Below are 13,370 nucleotides of genomic sequence, written 5' to 3'. Positions count from 1 at the left end.
ATACCAGAAAATTAAAGAGTAAAAATACATGAACATCGGGCATACTAGTTGTAGAATAAAAACACATATACAGAAGCAAAAACGTTAATGACGTGTATTTGACAAGATAGGAAACCTTTTTAGGATACCCAACAAAACAATCTCAGATTCATGTATGACAAGAAAAGTAATTTGTTAACCATTAAGTTGTCCGAAAACTGATCTCTGGAATGTTTCTGTTTTGGACATCTGTCGTAAATGGAACGGAATATGAATTCGGAAGGAGCGAAAATTTCGGTAAAAAATTGCAGTCTTATTTGTTCAGATGCGCAATAAAACAATCACCGATTCACAATTCACGTATAGAATAACTTTATCGGTAATGGTCAGAATATGCTAACTTCGAATCTGTCTTAAAACTAATCCATGGAATATCTGTCGTGGATATGTCTCGTAAATGGAAAGAAAAGAAAATAGTATGAATTCGAAAACATGAAACGTCCCTGACACGTATTCGGAAGAACGGGAAATTCTATGTGCTGAAACATTTCATGAATGATATTCTGAGACATAATGAATTGAAAATGTCATCTGACAATGGCCCAGAAATAATGCACATCATGCTTCGTGCAAACTCCTAATTTGTCCGGGTATTCCTTATCGAAATATATGGACCTTGGATATGTAAAGAATGTAGAACATATCACGTATTCGGAGGCAAGAGACGTCAATGGCGCGTATCTTGAAAAACAGGAAAGTCTTAATTTGTCCGGATACATAACAAGACAATTCCTGACTCATGATATTTCCAGATATGGGAAATATTGAACATCGTGCCCGGACACAGTCCGAATATCTAGCATGTCCAAAAATATGTCAACTCCGACTTTGTCCGGAAATCACACCCTTTCGCACAGTGTTCAGTTCAGTTAATTGACGGAATAATGAAAGCTGGCTGAGTCATCCCTCAGTAAGACAAGGAGTCACGAAGTTTCCAAATAGATTTCTTATTCAGCCTGTTTCCTATTCAAGTAAAACCTTAACTTGAAAGTTCATCTGTGTTGGTAAAAGTCGTTCTTGAAATGGTTGAGCTGTACTTTCCAACACAAATACTGGAAAATTTTCGACTGCACAGCACAAGTCTCTGTCATGAAATGAACAATCCACTGCTGTCGTGACGTCACGTTATGCAAATAGAACACGTGACTCAGTGAGCATTGGGTTATAGGTTGCAGGAAGTCTATGGCGCCCACCGTCTCTATTCAGAGATGGTTATAAAGCTCTGATGTAGATGGATTCTTTAATCCCAGCAGTGGATTGTTAATTCCCTGACAAAGACTAATGCTGTGCAGTCGAAAATTTGGGCGAGTCCAATGTTCGTGTTGGAAATTACAGTTCAACCATTTCAAGAACAAGTAAAAACTGTTTATCCTACCTAATAAACGATCATAACCAGAGACTTAAGTGTAACCATTATACAAGTTTTACATTGGAATTAAAAGTGTCTTCATGCATTTAAGTTTTATTTTGTTGTATCACTCAATTTTTAACCAAAGTCTAATACATAAGACTGAACTAAGAAACACATTTTTTTCATGGCCTAAAGCAATTAAATCTCTCAAAAAATGGATAATATTGGGGGATAACTTTATGACGTTTCCAGTGACATCCATCATTCTCCATCAGCAGCACTAAGATTACCTGGCAGGAAAAGTTTGCACCAGTGCATATAATATAACAGGGAAACCGGTTGAACATAATATAGTAGGGTGATAGTACAAGGCTTAGCTTTATTGACACGACAAAAAGTAGTTACAGCTACTTTTGCTACTATAAACTACAAAAAGAGAACGAATACAGAATATATCTTACAATTCTACTAATTAAACAGTATAGCTATGGGATGATAAGATTCTACTAATGAGACAAGATAGGATAATAAGGAAAAACCTCTATGCAGTCAGGTGGTGCTAAACGTGTCACTATCTGTTCAATGTTTTATGTTTTTACCTATCTTAGCATTATGATGACTGTCGGTGGTAAAGATATAGTCAAATCTACTTCTGGTATCTAGAATAGTATTATTTAGACATAGAAATGTGACATTTACATCTGTGCCCGCAGGGTGTAGCCCTGGCCACGGTCTCCAAAAGCCACAGATTGGCCTCAAAACCTCCGCTGCAGTACCAACAAAGAATGTTTGGTGTCCAAAAAAACAGTAATTTCTTCCTTGCTTCATTACATAGAAAAATGTTAGTCATCAATTCTTTCTTAAAGCTAATTAGCCACAAAGAAACACTAGGAAATACTACAGAAAACATAGAAATGTTTGTTAAAGATAAAAAGAGCATACATATAGCTCCTTCATTTCAGGAATATACATTGATGCATCATGTGATTCAGTGACTTAAGATAATGGTGAAACACTTACAATTCGTAGGGGTATGTGTTTAATGCTAAAAACAAAATACAAATAACAATCATGTCCTTTAGTGTTAAGGTCGATAAAGCGTATGTTACCGAAACCTTCTATTGTGACTTAAGTTTGCCACCCCTTTTACAGCAAACCTTCCTACAGACGAATGAACAGCTGTACCACAGGGTCCCCAGAACAGCTGAACAGATGCCCAACAGGAACGCAGCCACGTCCAGCAGGTAGTACTGGTACCACGGCAGCTCCACGGCGCGTGCGCGGAGATGGGGCAGTCCGCCATGTTTGATGACGTGTTCTATCCACCAGACGGCCCGCTCCATGGGTGACTGGGGCTGGTCACGGTGCAGACGGGACAGGCGGGCTGCCGTCTCATGGTAACTAAGGGAGAGATAGCATTTGACAACAAATAAGACAACAGATAAGACACGATAACAATACGAGCTTCAAATATTATTACCAAATTCTTTATCATATGTGTACTGGTTATTATCATAGCCAATTAAGGAGGTGTTGTTTTTGGTGTGTTTATTCGTTAATCTATCAACAGCATATTAACTAGCCACATATTTTGAGTTATAAATTTTGCACAACTTTAGTAATGACGTTATTTTATAACATTTATTAGATAGCAGCAGAGACGACAAGGCAAAAGTGAAGTCATCATTCATAAAAATCAATTGTATCTATTCTGTGTCCGACATTCAGTCCTTGCTGTTCCTCTGTTAAGTTCCAGTAAACCTGATGATAATAAGCGAACACTAACCCATCTAACTAATATGGCAGCTACCATGGGACTTATACACCATTAATGATAAACCATCATCTGTTAAACCACATTTTTAAGAACAAATGTTTCACAATCATATTTGACAATTATGTTTGACAATCAAATCTGTCTACGTATGATCCAATTTCGATTGATTACCGCCAACGCATATGCTTGTAATCCTGAAAACAGCTGACAACACGACTCGAATGATCAGAGAAAATCTAGCAACATCTGCTTGGCAGTATCTAATTACCACAAGGCACGAAGATAACGCAGACTTGTACCGAAACACTGGGAAGGATTTTTGAAATTATCACATTTATAATACAAACAGCTATCGTGAAAAAACAACGTGCATCATCACGCAAAGCTACGTGCAGACTAGCCTGCAATCCAGCCGTATTGTGCTTTGGTCGCTCCCCTGAGGTACGCTTCCTGCCAATACGACTGGCCTTCGTTACCATTCGAACGATCGGCATTTCAATATTCGCACACTTTATGTGCGCGATTTCTGATTGGCTGTTACCACCACCTAGGTGGAAATCGAACACAAACAATCATGTTTACAGTTTGTAATCGAACGGAACACTACTTTCGACTCATTAGTGACGTAAGGGCCGATTGTTCCAATCCTAAACGAAGGCCAGACGTGTTGGCAGGAAGCAGAGCGACCAGAGCACAACACGGCTGGATTCCAGGCTACGTGCAGACGACATGCCAAATTAGATACGAATGCGACAAAGGGAACAGAGATACAGATGCGAGCTGTTATCACCTCTGACAACTACAATACTCTGTCGTAGAGTTACAGGGTAACAAAGAGAGTCTTAAAACAAACGTGCCTACATTTTCACGCTCGTACCCAGCGCCCTGAAGAAGACATAGGTTTAGATTGTCACAATTCTCCTCCAGCCGAACAAAATAAAGTCTACGAAATACACAGTTGTCATTTTATTTTGTGCTGTGTGTGTCTCAACCTTGGTCTCATCTACCTTTATAGTAAATCGTAAGTTGTGTGTGCGCGCCACTATGTTCAGTTTATCGGGGCCAAAACAAGACGAGACGCAAGTTAACTATTTTAGGGATCAAAATGTTGCTACAATGGCGGTACTTTAATATAAAGGGAGCTTTAGAATGTACCTGATTTGATGGCGCCGTGAGGGCGTAAACATTACCCCTCTACATTGCTGGGAGGATAGTTAGTCACGGAAGGGAGTTTGGCACGGCAGGGAGGTTGGCCTTCTCCAGAAATCTCCTTCCCAGGGTAATATCCCTTCCCCCAGCATGCTTTGCGCGGAAAGACGTTCTCTTTCCCAGGGCACAAAAGCTTCGCCAATGCGCCCAGCTATGCCCAGGGATACCACCACGGTTCCCGGGCGTGGATTAATTACAAGGCGCTGTGTAGGAGCGTGCCTGCATTTTAATTTCAAGGCCACTCACAATTTGACAATGGCACAGCAAAATAATTGAATAGTAGTTATTAAGAGTTCTAATTATCGTTTCAATTAATAGACCAGTAAACTGATTTGCCTTACTACACATACTACATAAACATCTACATAAGACATACGACTTAACGATACCTGTTGTTTGTGAGAACACGAAGTAGAGCATGGTACAACTGGTCCGAGGTGACCGTCCTGAAGTCCAAACTCACTCCTAGTCCCCTGTCCACAACCCGGGCGGCGTTTCCGAACAACGGGAAACAAACCATGGGCACGCCGTGGTACAGGGCCTCGTACATACCGTTCTTCCCTACGTGAGTGACGAAGGCTCTGGTCTTGGGATGAGCTGCAAGACAAGGACAATAATAAAATATCAATCGTGTAAAAAAATCATTGTTGAGGTTGAACAGCTGTTACAGCAGGCTTTACTTGCAAATTAGGTCACATACGAAAACATTAGTCCTAATTATGTCTATACCACAGTGTTATCATATAGCCAGGCGCCGTGGACCAGTCAGAAGGCCCCATTCCATGTTGGTTATGACGCCGTATCACATAGATTCCGGCCAGCCAGATGTTTAAACAAAATCAACACCGGTGTTTATTATGTTTAACTCCTTAACCAGTCAGGAGGAGCGATGGACAGGAAAGTAACCAATCAGAATAACACAGAACGGAAAGATCAGACCCCGCAGGGAGGAATTATCATAAATACAGTATACTAGTACTGTAAAAGTTTGAAAAGGTTTGACATGCCAAGACTGCAATGTTTCAAATATTGTCTGTGGAAATTTTGCTTCCAAAATGCAACCACATCATAAAACCTCGCCCGCTTCGCTCACTCGGTGGTTTTATTCAGTGGTTATAGCAAAGGACCAGGCGTTATGTCACCATATACACCTCGGGGCGGGTCATTAACACTTAATACTAACCTTGTTGTTGGCTTATTTCTACATTAACTTGTCCACTAGATTATATTTTGAGGAAGGGATATGTATTTTGCTGGGACACTTTCATCTTAAAACTTTTGCGTCAATTATGATGGAACTCCTGAAGAAGGAAGAGTAACAGTGTGTCTTCAGAACCAGAAAGTCCACACAATTGTCGGTTACATTTGGGATCGTATTCTTCTGAAGTAACATAAGATATTAAACTTCCTTTTTCTTGCTGTTTTATTTCATATATTTTTCATATATACTATTATCTTGTACATTTGATACTATCTGGGCCACATGCATAAACGACAAGCCCGCTATCTCAAGTGTACGAATGTCTAATTAAAAAAAAATGCCGACCATCGAAACTTATCGCAGCTCTCAAATATGCCGCCATCTTGGTTTGTCATGACGTCAATTTAGGGACTGACCACTTCAAATTTGGGGTAAGCACAGGCCTAAAAATAGACCAAAACCTTGTTTTTGGCTGTCTTGCAAGAAATGTTTCTTACATTTTCCTGCTACAATTCGAAAATAGGCTAAAATACTGTGAACAATGACCCACATGCAAAAAGGTCTATTCCACCTCAACCCATGTGAAAAAAGCTGCAATGGACCAGTCCAAGAATTCTTCCTTTCAACAAATAGAGTTTTGAATCATCAACCCTATCCTAAACTGATTAAAAAAAACCTTTCACTGATACACCACCCTCCCAAATAAACCATTTTGAAGTGACTTTTACAAAATATTTTATATGAATAAATATATACTGTACCTCTATACCAAATTTAAGACTGTCCTTTGGTTGTAACACCAGGGTACAGGGGGTGCACGGAAAGTTATACATTTTTGGGCTATAAATGGCCTAAAAACCTCACATATTGACCCACTTTACCCTTGTACTAAACTCCGAGTCATTTGGCTCAGAAATCAAAGAGATTGATCTATTTGAAGATTTTACAGAAGAAGAAGACGAAACACCAACAAATTCATTGAAATATAAAAATTGGATTTGTTTTCTTCACCCACCCAGTAAGTCTTTCTGAGGCAGCCAGGACATCAGCTTGGTGTTGTTACCCAGACCGACCGGCTTCTCTCCCGCGTACCGCCACACCACCTTCTGTCGGAGCTGCGCGAAGACTGCCGCGAACATTTCTTTCCTTTCCGTCGACATCGTATGGACCATCGACCCGAAGCTGACAACGATTACTCCGTCGTCTCCTGATGACTGCATAAAATCCTCCATGTCCTAAAGAAATAAATTACACTCAACAAGGCTTGACCAGAACATCATCCACCGGCTTAGGGTTCTTTTTGCAGAAACAAAGCCCTGGGCTTTACGCTAGACAGGGCGTTCGTTTTTTTTTTTGGTCGTTCGTTTTTGAATGTTGCGAAATGGGTGCTCGAGATCGTGGTGTTTAGATGAAAACGTTTCAAAGCAAGAACTATATTCATATAGTAGGGTTCTTCAGGCACAACCAGGGAGTAATTACTTTCAACGTTTCGATGTCTACCAGACACCAAAATCAGGGTAGCGTGACCGGAAACTACTTCTTGCTGCTACTTATGGCCGATGTAGGTGGCATTGTAGCAGTAAGAATGACGTCCCAAACGTGGCTCAGCTTGTATCCCTCTCGTCTCTGTTTATAACTGGAGCTGATTTTTTTATCCAGACTGCCTCCTTAATCCACTGTGCTCTTCTGTTTTCCTCTGATAGACAGAGAAACCTTAGAAGTAAGTACTCCTGGTTGGGCCCCCCCCCCCCCCCCAAAAAAAAAACTTACTATGTGAATAATTTGGTTTGGTTTGGATATACAGATCTCCATTAGTGACTGATATATCACTATTCTTCCTGGAGTCCGGGTGATTTGTGGAGAATCACCAATTCTAGACGGAAGAATTTGCACCATATCACACCGCACCATCTCACGTGTGGGGGTTCTTTAAGCCTATTCAGACGGGGGGGGGGGGGCCTGCGCCAACTTTGTTGTCCTATAAGGTCTCAGAACACAGTATTTATCCGCGACCCCCGTCCCCAAAAGTAGTTCGGGTTAAAATAGTGCATCGCAGTAATTGAAAAGGCCGTATTTATTCTTCCGTGCACGACAGCGAGGTGGAATCTGTGGTGAATAGTAGAGGAATACATCGGTGTTCATACTGTATAAGTTGGATTACGTTGCTTTTTCGGCCGGCGGGAATTTCCGCCTTGATATCTTACCGGCACTTCCTGTTCGCCGCAGTTCCATGACCTCCGCTGGGGTTAAATCAAAGTGTCTGGTATAGAAAAACGAGCCGTCAAATCTATGCTCATTTTCAGATATTTTGTAGCTTGTAGCCTCAACTTCGAAAAAACTAAATTCTTGTAGATTGTATCTGCACCCTACTATGTGTTTTGAGTCGTCGAACCACTTGACTTTGGGGTCCTTTAAACCATGTCAATCCCCATAGGCGAAAAACTGTGTTCTGAGACCATAACGCCAGAACGGCTTACGCTAGCGCCACCAAATTTGGTGAGTTTTCCTAAAATGTTGTAAGCAACAATTTTATGAAGTTTAACAAATTTTCCATTTTTTCGTGTTGCCGTTTGTTGACAAGCAGTTTTGTCAAAAATCGCTAATTTCGGTTCTAACAATGTATTTTTCACGTTTATTTGCTATATTACTGCTATTTTGTTACAAAAATCTTTTTATTTTAGTTATTTAGCATATCTTTCCTAATTATATATGCATAAAATATGCTAATTTGATGACGTCATCAGCCCCAAATCCAAGATGGTGGACCGTATGGCCAGATCAAGAATAAGAAGCTAATTATCCCTTAAATCTGTAAGTACTTGTATTTTGTCATCCAAATTCATCTGAATGAATGAATTTAGTCTATTTTCATTGCCTTTTGTCATTATTTGTTGCCAAAAAAGTATTTTGAAATATTCAAGGTGGTGGATGTAATATGGTGGAGCCCAACTGGTATCTTAGATGTGCATGACGTCATTTTATGACGTCATTTTGACGTCAGTGATGTTGCTATAGGCAACACAAGTCGTAACAAACATAATCATTGAGTTATCTGCACTTACTGTAACACTTTTGGAGCAAAACTTGAAGTTTTCTGAGAATAACCTTTTTGTATGGGTCCGGCCAATACAATCAAATTGATGACGTCATGATTACGTCATATTACGTTATCGTAACGTCAAACATCATATACTTGTCAGATACCATATATATATAAAACTTGGTGGCCGTACGACACGTCGTTCAAGAGTTATAGTACTAAGAAGTGGAGGGCCTCAACCGATTTTAAATTCCATCTTCGCCCCTGGCCACCTTTTTTCAAAGCTATATTGTTTCACTTCGGTGTGTTGGCCACCATTACATGGTAAAAAAAATCTTTTTGAAAAATTGGTGCGAGCGCTGATGTCATTTGTAAAATCTGCTTTGGACATTTCCTCACTTCCACGTCAAAAGATACAAAAAGGGAAGACTCAACAGCAAAGACAAGGGGCGACATATACTTTCTGATACTTATGACCCCCTCCTGCAAAAGTGGTGTGTTCCTGACGTCACTGCTGGAGATGAAAAAGGGTCATTCTGTGAACAAGGTCGACGGAGACCGAAAACACACACACGCGCGCGCACGCACACACACACACACACATACAGAAAGACACAACCAAAACAATTTCTCAATTTTTCATGGAGATAGTAAAAGAACACTTACCACGGAGAGAGGGACGACGGGGCGGTCTGCCATCAGCCCGCCAACTTGGACCATGTTGGGCATGGAGGGACCGGAGAAACCCAGAACCGTGTCGGTATTATACAGCCACAAGTCCGTGTGTGACCGAAGACTATGAATAGTCTCTTTCTCACTTACATACTTATGGACCAGGTCATCATATTCGGTAGAGAAAGACCAGCTTTTAAAGATGGTTGCAGAACCAAAATAAAAGCAAGCATTCTCCACTCTTTGCAAAAACGTCATTACCTGCATGTATGCAGGTATGGTTTTGATGCTGGTGGGAACTTTTCGGTAGCCGGGGATGTAGGGCGCTGTATCTCGTGAACGGATGGTGCGAGCACGACGATTTTTGGTACGTGGGTTGGGGGTGGTAGCCTGACACTCAGGTGTGATTTTGGGCCTCCTGGCGCTTGACCTTGACATTGAAGGTGGCATTTTTTGTGTTTTTGGGGCACTTTTGGCGCTGTGTGTCCGGAACGATACGCGCGATTGTGACGATTTTTGGTGCATGGGTGGGGGGTTGTTGCCTGTTGCCTAGGATTGACTTTGGGCCTTGTCGCGTTTGAACTTGACCCGGCAGGTCGAATTTTGTGTCCGGGAGGGGTGTTTCCGGAGTTATATCTTCTGAACGGCTGGTGCTGGCGCGATGATATTTGGCACATGTGTCGGCGGTGGCTGAATAATGCTCAGTTTTGATTTTGGCGCCCTTGGTGCTTGAACTTGACATTTTAGGTTACCTTTTGTGCGGGCACGGGGCGTGCGCTGTATCTCCGGAACGCAAGGTGCCATTGTGTTGCCATTTGGTATGTGAGTTGTTTGTGGTGTCCTGGTGGTCAGGTTTGATTTTGGGCCTCCTAGTGCTTGAACTTGATACTGTATAGGTTCACCCTGTTTTAGTGTGGTTGGGGCATCCTCCCAATATCTGCTTGGTTTTAAAAACAGATTATGGTTGGGTGTAGAACCATCATCTGGCCTGGGCCACCTTCAATGTATCAGGTTACTTAGTGGCACTGACAGTTTGCCAGATGACGGGAGTGTACAAGATTATATATCTGTTGGTCAGGTATAATTGGAGTTTGCTTATTACTCTTTGTGGTGTTTCTAGAGCTGTATAGTACTGAGTTTTAAGTTCCGGTACAAGTTCTTTTACCCTGTTGGCAATCATGGTTGAACTTGAACTTAAACAGAAGAAGATGCAATTTTCTAATGTGGAGGAGAACTGTATAGATTGTGGGCATAAGAGAAAGGTATGTGTATGATTTGTCCTGTGTTTCTTTTTGTTTCTTTGGTAATGCCATTTCCATACTGTATACAGGTAATTTGTTGTTTTGGGCTAGTCATATTCGCTTGGTTTTTGGGCCTGCTTAATCTATGGTACAGGCAGGGTTAAGTGGTGGAGGCTTAGCTTTGTTCTGTTTTAAATTCAGTATCGTTTGTTGCATTTTGTCGCGGCAAATATATGATGAAATTCCCCTTCTAAGCAACTGCTCATTGGTTTGCGGGGATGTTTGCTGGGTGTTTGCTTTGACTACAACAGCTTCTGAACTTTTCAAAGCTTCCATTGCCAGCAGCTTGCCATCTATAAATGGGATTGACAAGGACATTTTTCATAGTAAATTATGCTGTTAAATTTGGCTTAGATACTACAGGAGATTTAGGTTTGGGTTGGATGGATTGAATGAAAATATCATACCACCCTGGGGACTAACTGTTGCTGCTGCATGGGGGCTACCACTATTCATGTTGTCTAATGTCTATGGAACTACAGATAAAAGTATCATTGGTCAAATTATGCGAGTAACATTCCGATGTCAAGTGAATAACACTCCAGAAATAAATCTTTAATGAATATCATTGGAAGAACACAAACCAAGGAGACTTAGCAGCTGCATTAGGTCAGTACATTGAAATAGGAAGATATTAGTATATCATGTGACAGACTAACTACATGTGCATGGGCCATCTGAGACAAAAAAAGGTAGCGTCTCAACAACTTCAAAGTACTGTGGTTGGTTACATAGTTACTTAAGAAATCCAAAATAAGTAATGTTCATCCCTGTCCAAACTTACAAATTCAGAAAATGGAATTTCAGAGTCAGACTTTTGCATGGTGCACAACCAACACAGTAAAAAGCTCATTTTTCCAACCACGTACCACAGACAAAAAGGCAAAAATACACAATAGGTCTACAGAAACCCAATACATTTCATGCAGGCCTGAGGTCTACGAACTCTTGTTTGGTCAGTAAATGGTGATTCTTCTGTCGATACGTATGCCAAAGGTAACGGTACACCAGTAGCCAGTTGTCGATAAACTTACCGCCACCGGGACTGTTTACGACGTTGGGAATCCCAAGGTTTGCTGCCACTATATGGCCACATCTTAAAAGAGAGTCAGAAATAACAACACCGTATTGCGCTGTCTTCAATCGCCCCATAAGGTCACTATCCTTTTCATCCTCCCCCAACAGATGCTCGCAATATTTCCAGTCCCACGTTTTTTCGGTTTGTTTGCTTGCTTGTTTAATAAGTCTCATAACCTCCTCGTAGGCGGACAGAGTGGATGTTTCTGCCTTTCCAAAGAGGTAGTCCTGGAATTCCCGCAGGTGTGATCCGACTCCATCGTCTTGAAATGTCTCAAACGTAAAGTCAGGCCTCTCTGCTCGTAGTTTCGCCACGATATCCTCCCCAACAACCACGGTGACGGTATGACCTCTGTCCACCAATGCCTGCCCGATTGACGCCTCTACCATCCAGTGGCTATCGTACTGGGGCCGGGGTACCATCAGAACCTTCTCTGCACTGCTCTTGCGGTTGAGCATCAGACACAGGATAACAAGAATAAGAATTGAACAATGAAGCTTCGGTCTCCCCTCCATGTCTATGCGTGCAGTAGGCTGTAATGTTGCAATTGTTCGTCCGTCGAGTCGACGAGGACCGCTCTCGTCAGTACTATCCCACGAATGATTGTTTAACCGTGGGAAGAAATCTACTAAGCTTTATTCTCGTCGTAAGGCCACAGCAAGTAAATTGTATGGATGATATCCTATGCAGAGTTCAAAAATAAGGAGAAAGCGCGAAATTTTCAAATAGACACCATACACGTCGTAACAAGATTTGAAGCTACAAAACGTGGCATCACAACTAACAAGGCATTCATTAACTACCGTCACAGATGAACTTACATTCAAGGCATTCATTAACTAGTAAAAATGATACTAGTGTGGTACACTAGTACCACATGCTAAGCTGGCAACTACATTCATGGCATCCATATTGGTGGCACTTTTACAGCTGTCCAACAAGTTTCACTTCTACAACTATAGTCACGGCTACCCCCTATAGTGTCACATCTACAGATATGATCATTAGGCTACAACACAACATGTTCTATCTTACCATCCCCGATGAGGGAAAAAAATCCATAAAATTTACTTGCTGTGGCCTAAGTAGTTTTACCAATTCTATCTCGAATCTTCCGCGACCGGTATCAAAGATAGGGAGTGGCAAAAAAAGAGACGAAAAGTGTTCGAAGGGTTCGGGTTTGAGTTCACACTTCTCATAATTTGATGCGAAATGGCATTTAACAATGACATGATTGGAAAGAGTGAGACGTGATGTGTACTGGGTGAAATTTCCTTTTGGACCCGAGCCTAGACAGGGCAGCCAGACTTGTTGTAAATGCACGCTATAATGAAAACTTATGCATAGTAAACTACAATGGCCAACAGTTAAAGAAAGATTGTACACAGGCACTCTTTCTATGTTTAACAAGCTATTAGTATCTAAGGAACCTAGAGCTATGTATAGCAGATTAGAAAACATTAGTAGCACACATGAGCACAGCACTCGTCTTGCGACAAGTGGTGGTTTTAGATTACCTAAGCCAAAAACTGCAGCCTTGACAAAGACCTTCTTGTATAGATGCACCAAGTCATATAACACTTTCCCACCGCAAATGAAAGCAACCTCACCTGCCATTTTCAAAACACACATTGTGAATTGGATCCGGACTAGAATCAACACAAAGAAACCCTTGCGGGATTGGTGGGAGACGAATTTGTAT

General features: G+C 41.3%; 1 protein-coding gene across 1 annotated transcript; it reads right to left on the bottom strand.

The window, feature by feature from the left end:
- Positions 1 to 1,489: 1,489 nt before the first annotated feature.
- LOC118421129 (UDP-glucuronosyltransferase 2C1-like) lies at positions 1,490 to 12,308 on the bottom strand. The gene is made up of 5 exons (XM_035828290.1): positions 11,533 to 12,308; positions 9,284 to 9,550; positions 6,593 to 6,812; positions 4,766 to 4,973; positions 1,490 to 2,791 (listed from the first exon to the last, which is right to left on the bottom strand). Exons 1-5 carry the CDS (start codon positions 12,181 to 12,183, stop codon positions 2,509 to 2,511), a joined length of 1,629 nt encoding a protein of 542 aa, XP_035684183.1. The 5' UTR covers positions 12,184 to 12,308; the 3' UTR covers positions 1,490 to 2,508.
- Between the last annotated feature and the right edge of the window lie 1,062 nt (positions 12,309 to 13,370).

Source organism: Branchiostoma floridae, chromosome 8 (genome assembly GCF_000003815.2).
Source record: "Branchiostoma floridae strain S238N-H82 chromosome 8, Bfl_VNyyK, whole genome shotgun sequence".
Classification (NCBI taxonomy): Eukaryota; Metazoa; Chordata; class Leptocardii; order Amphioxiformes; family Branchiostomatidae; genus Branchiostoma; species Branchiostoma floridae.
This window is presented reverse-complemented; position numbering and strand designations above follow the sequence as displayed.

Excerpts from the sequence above, each read along its gene's own strand:
- LOC118421129 (XM_035828290.1), bottom strand. The coding sequence starts at position 12,183 with ATGGAGGGGAGACCGAAGCTTCATTGTTCAATTCTTATTCTTGTTATC. Across the intron at positions 9,551-11,532 it reads TACTGACCAAACAAGAGTTC|GTAATGACGTTTTTGCAAAG; the intron begins GTAGACCTCAGG and ends GCATACATGCAG. Across the intron at positions 6,813-9,283 it reads CCGTCGTCCCTCTCTCCGTG|GACATGGAGGATTTTATGCA; the intron begins GTAAGTGTTCTT and ends TTATTTCTTTAG.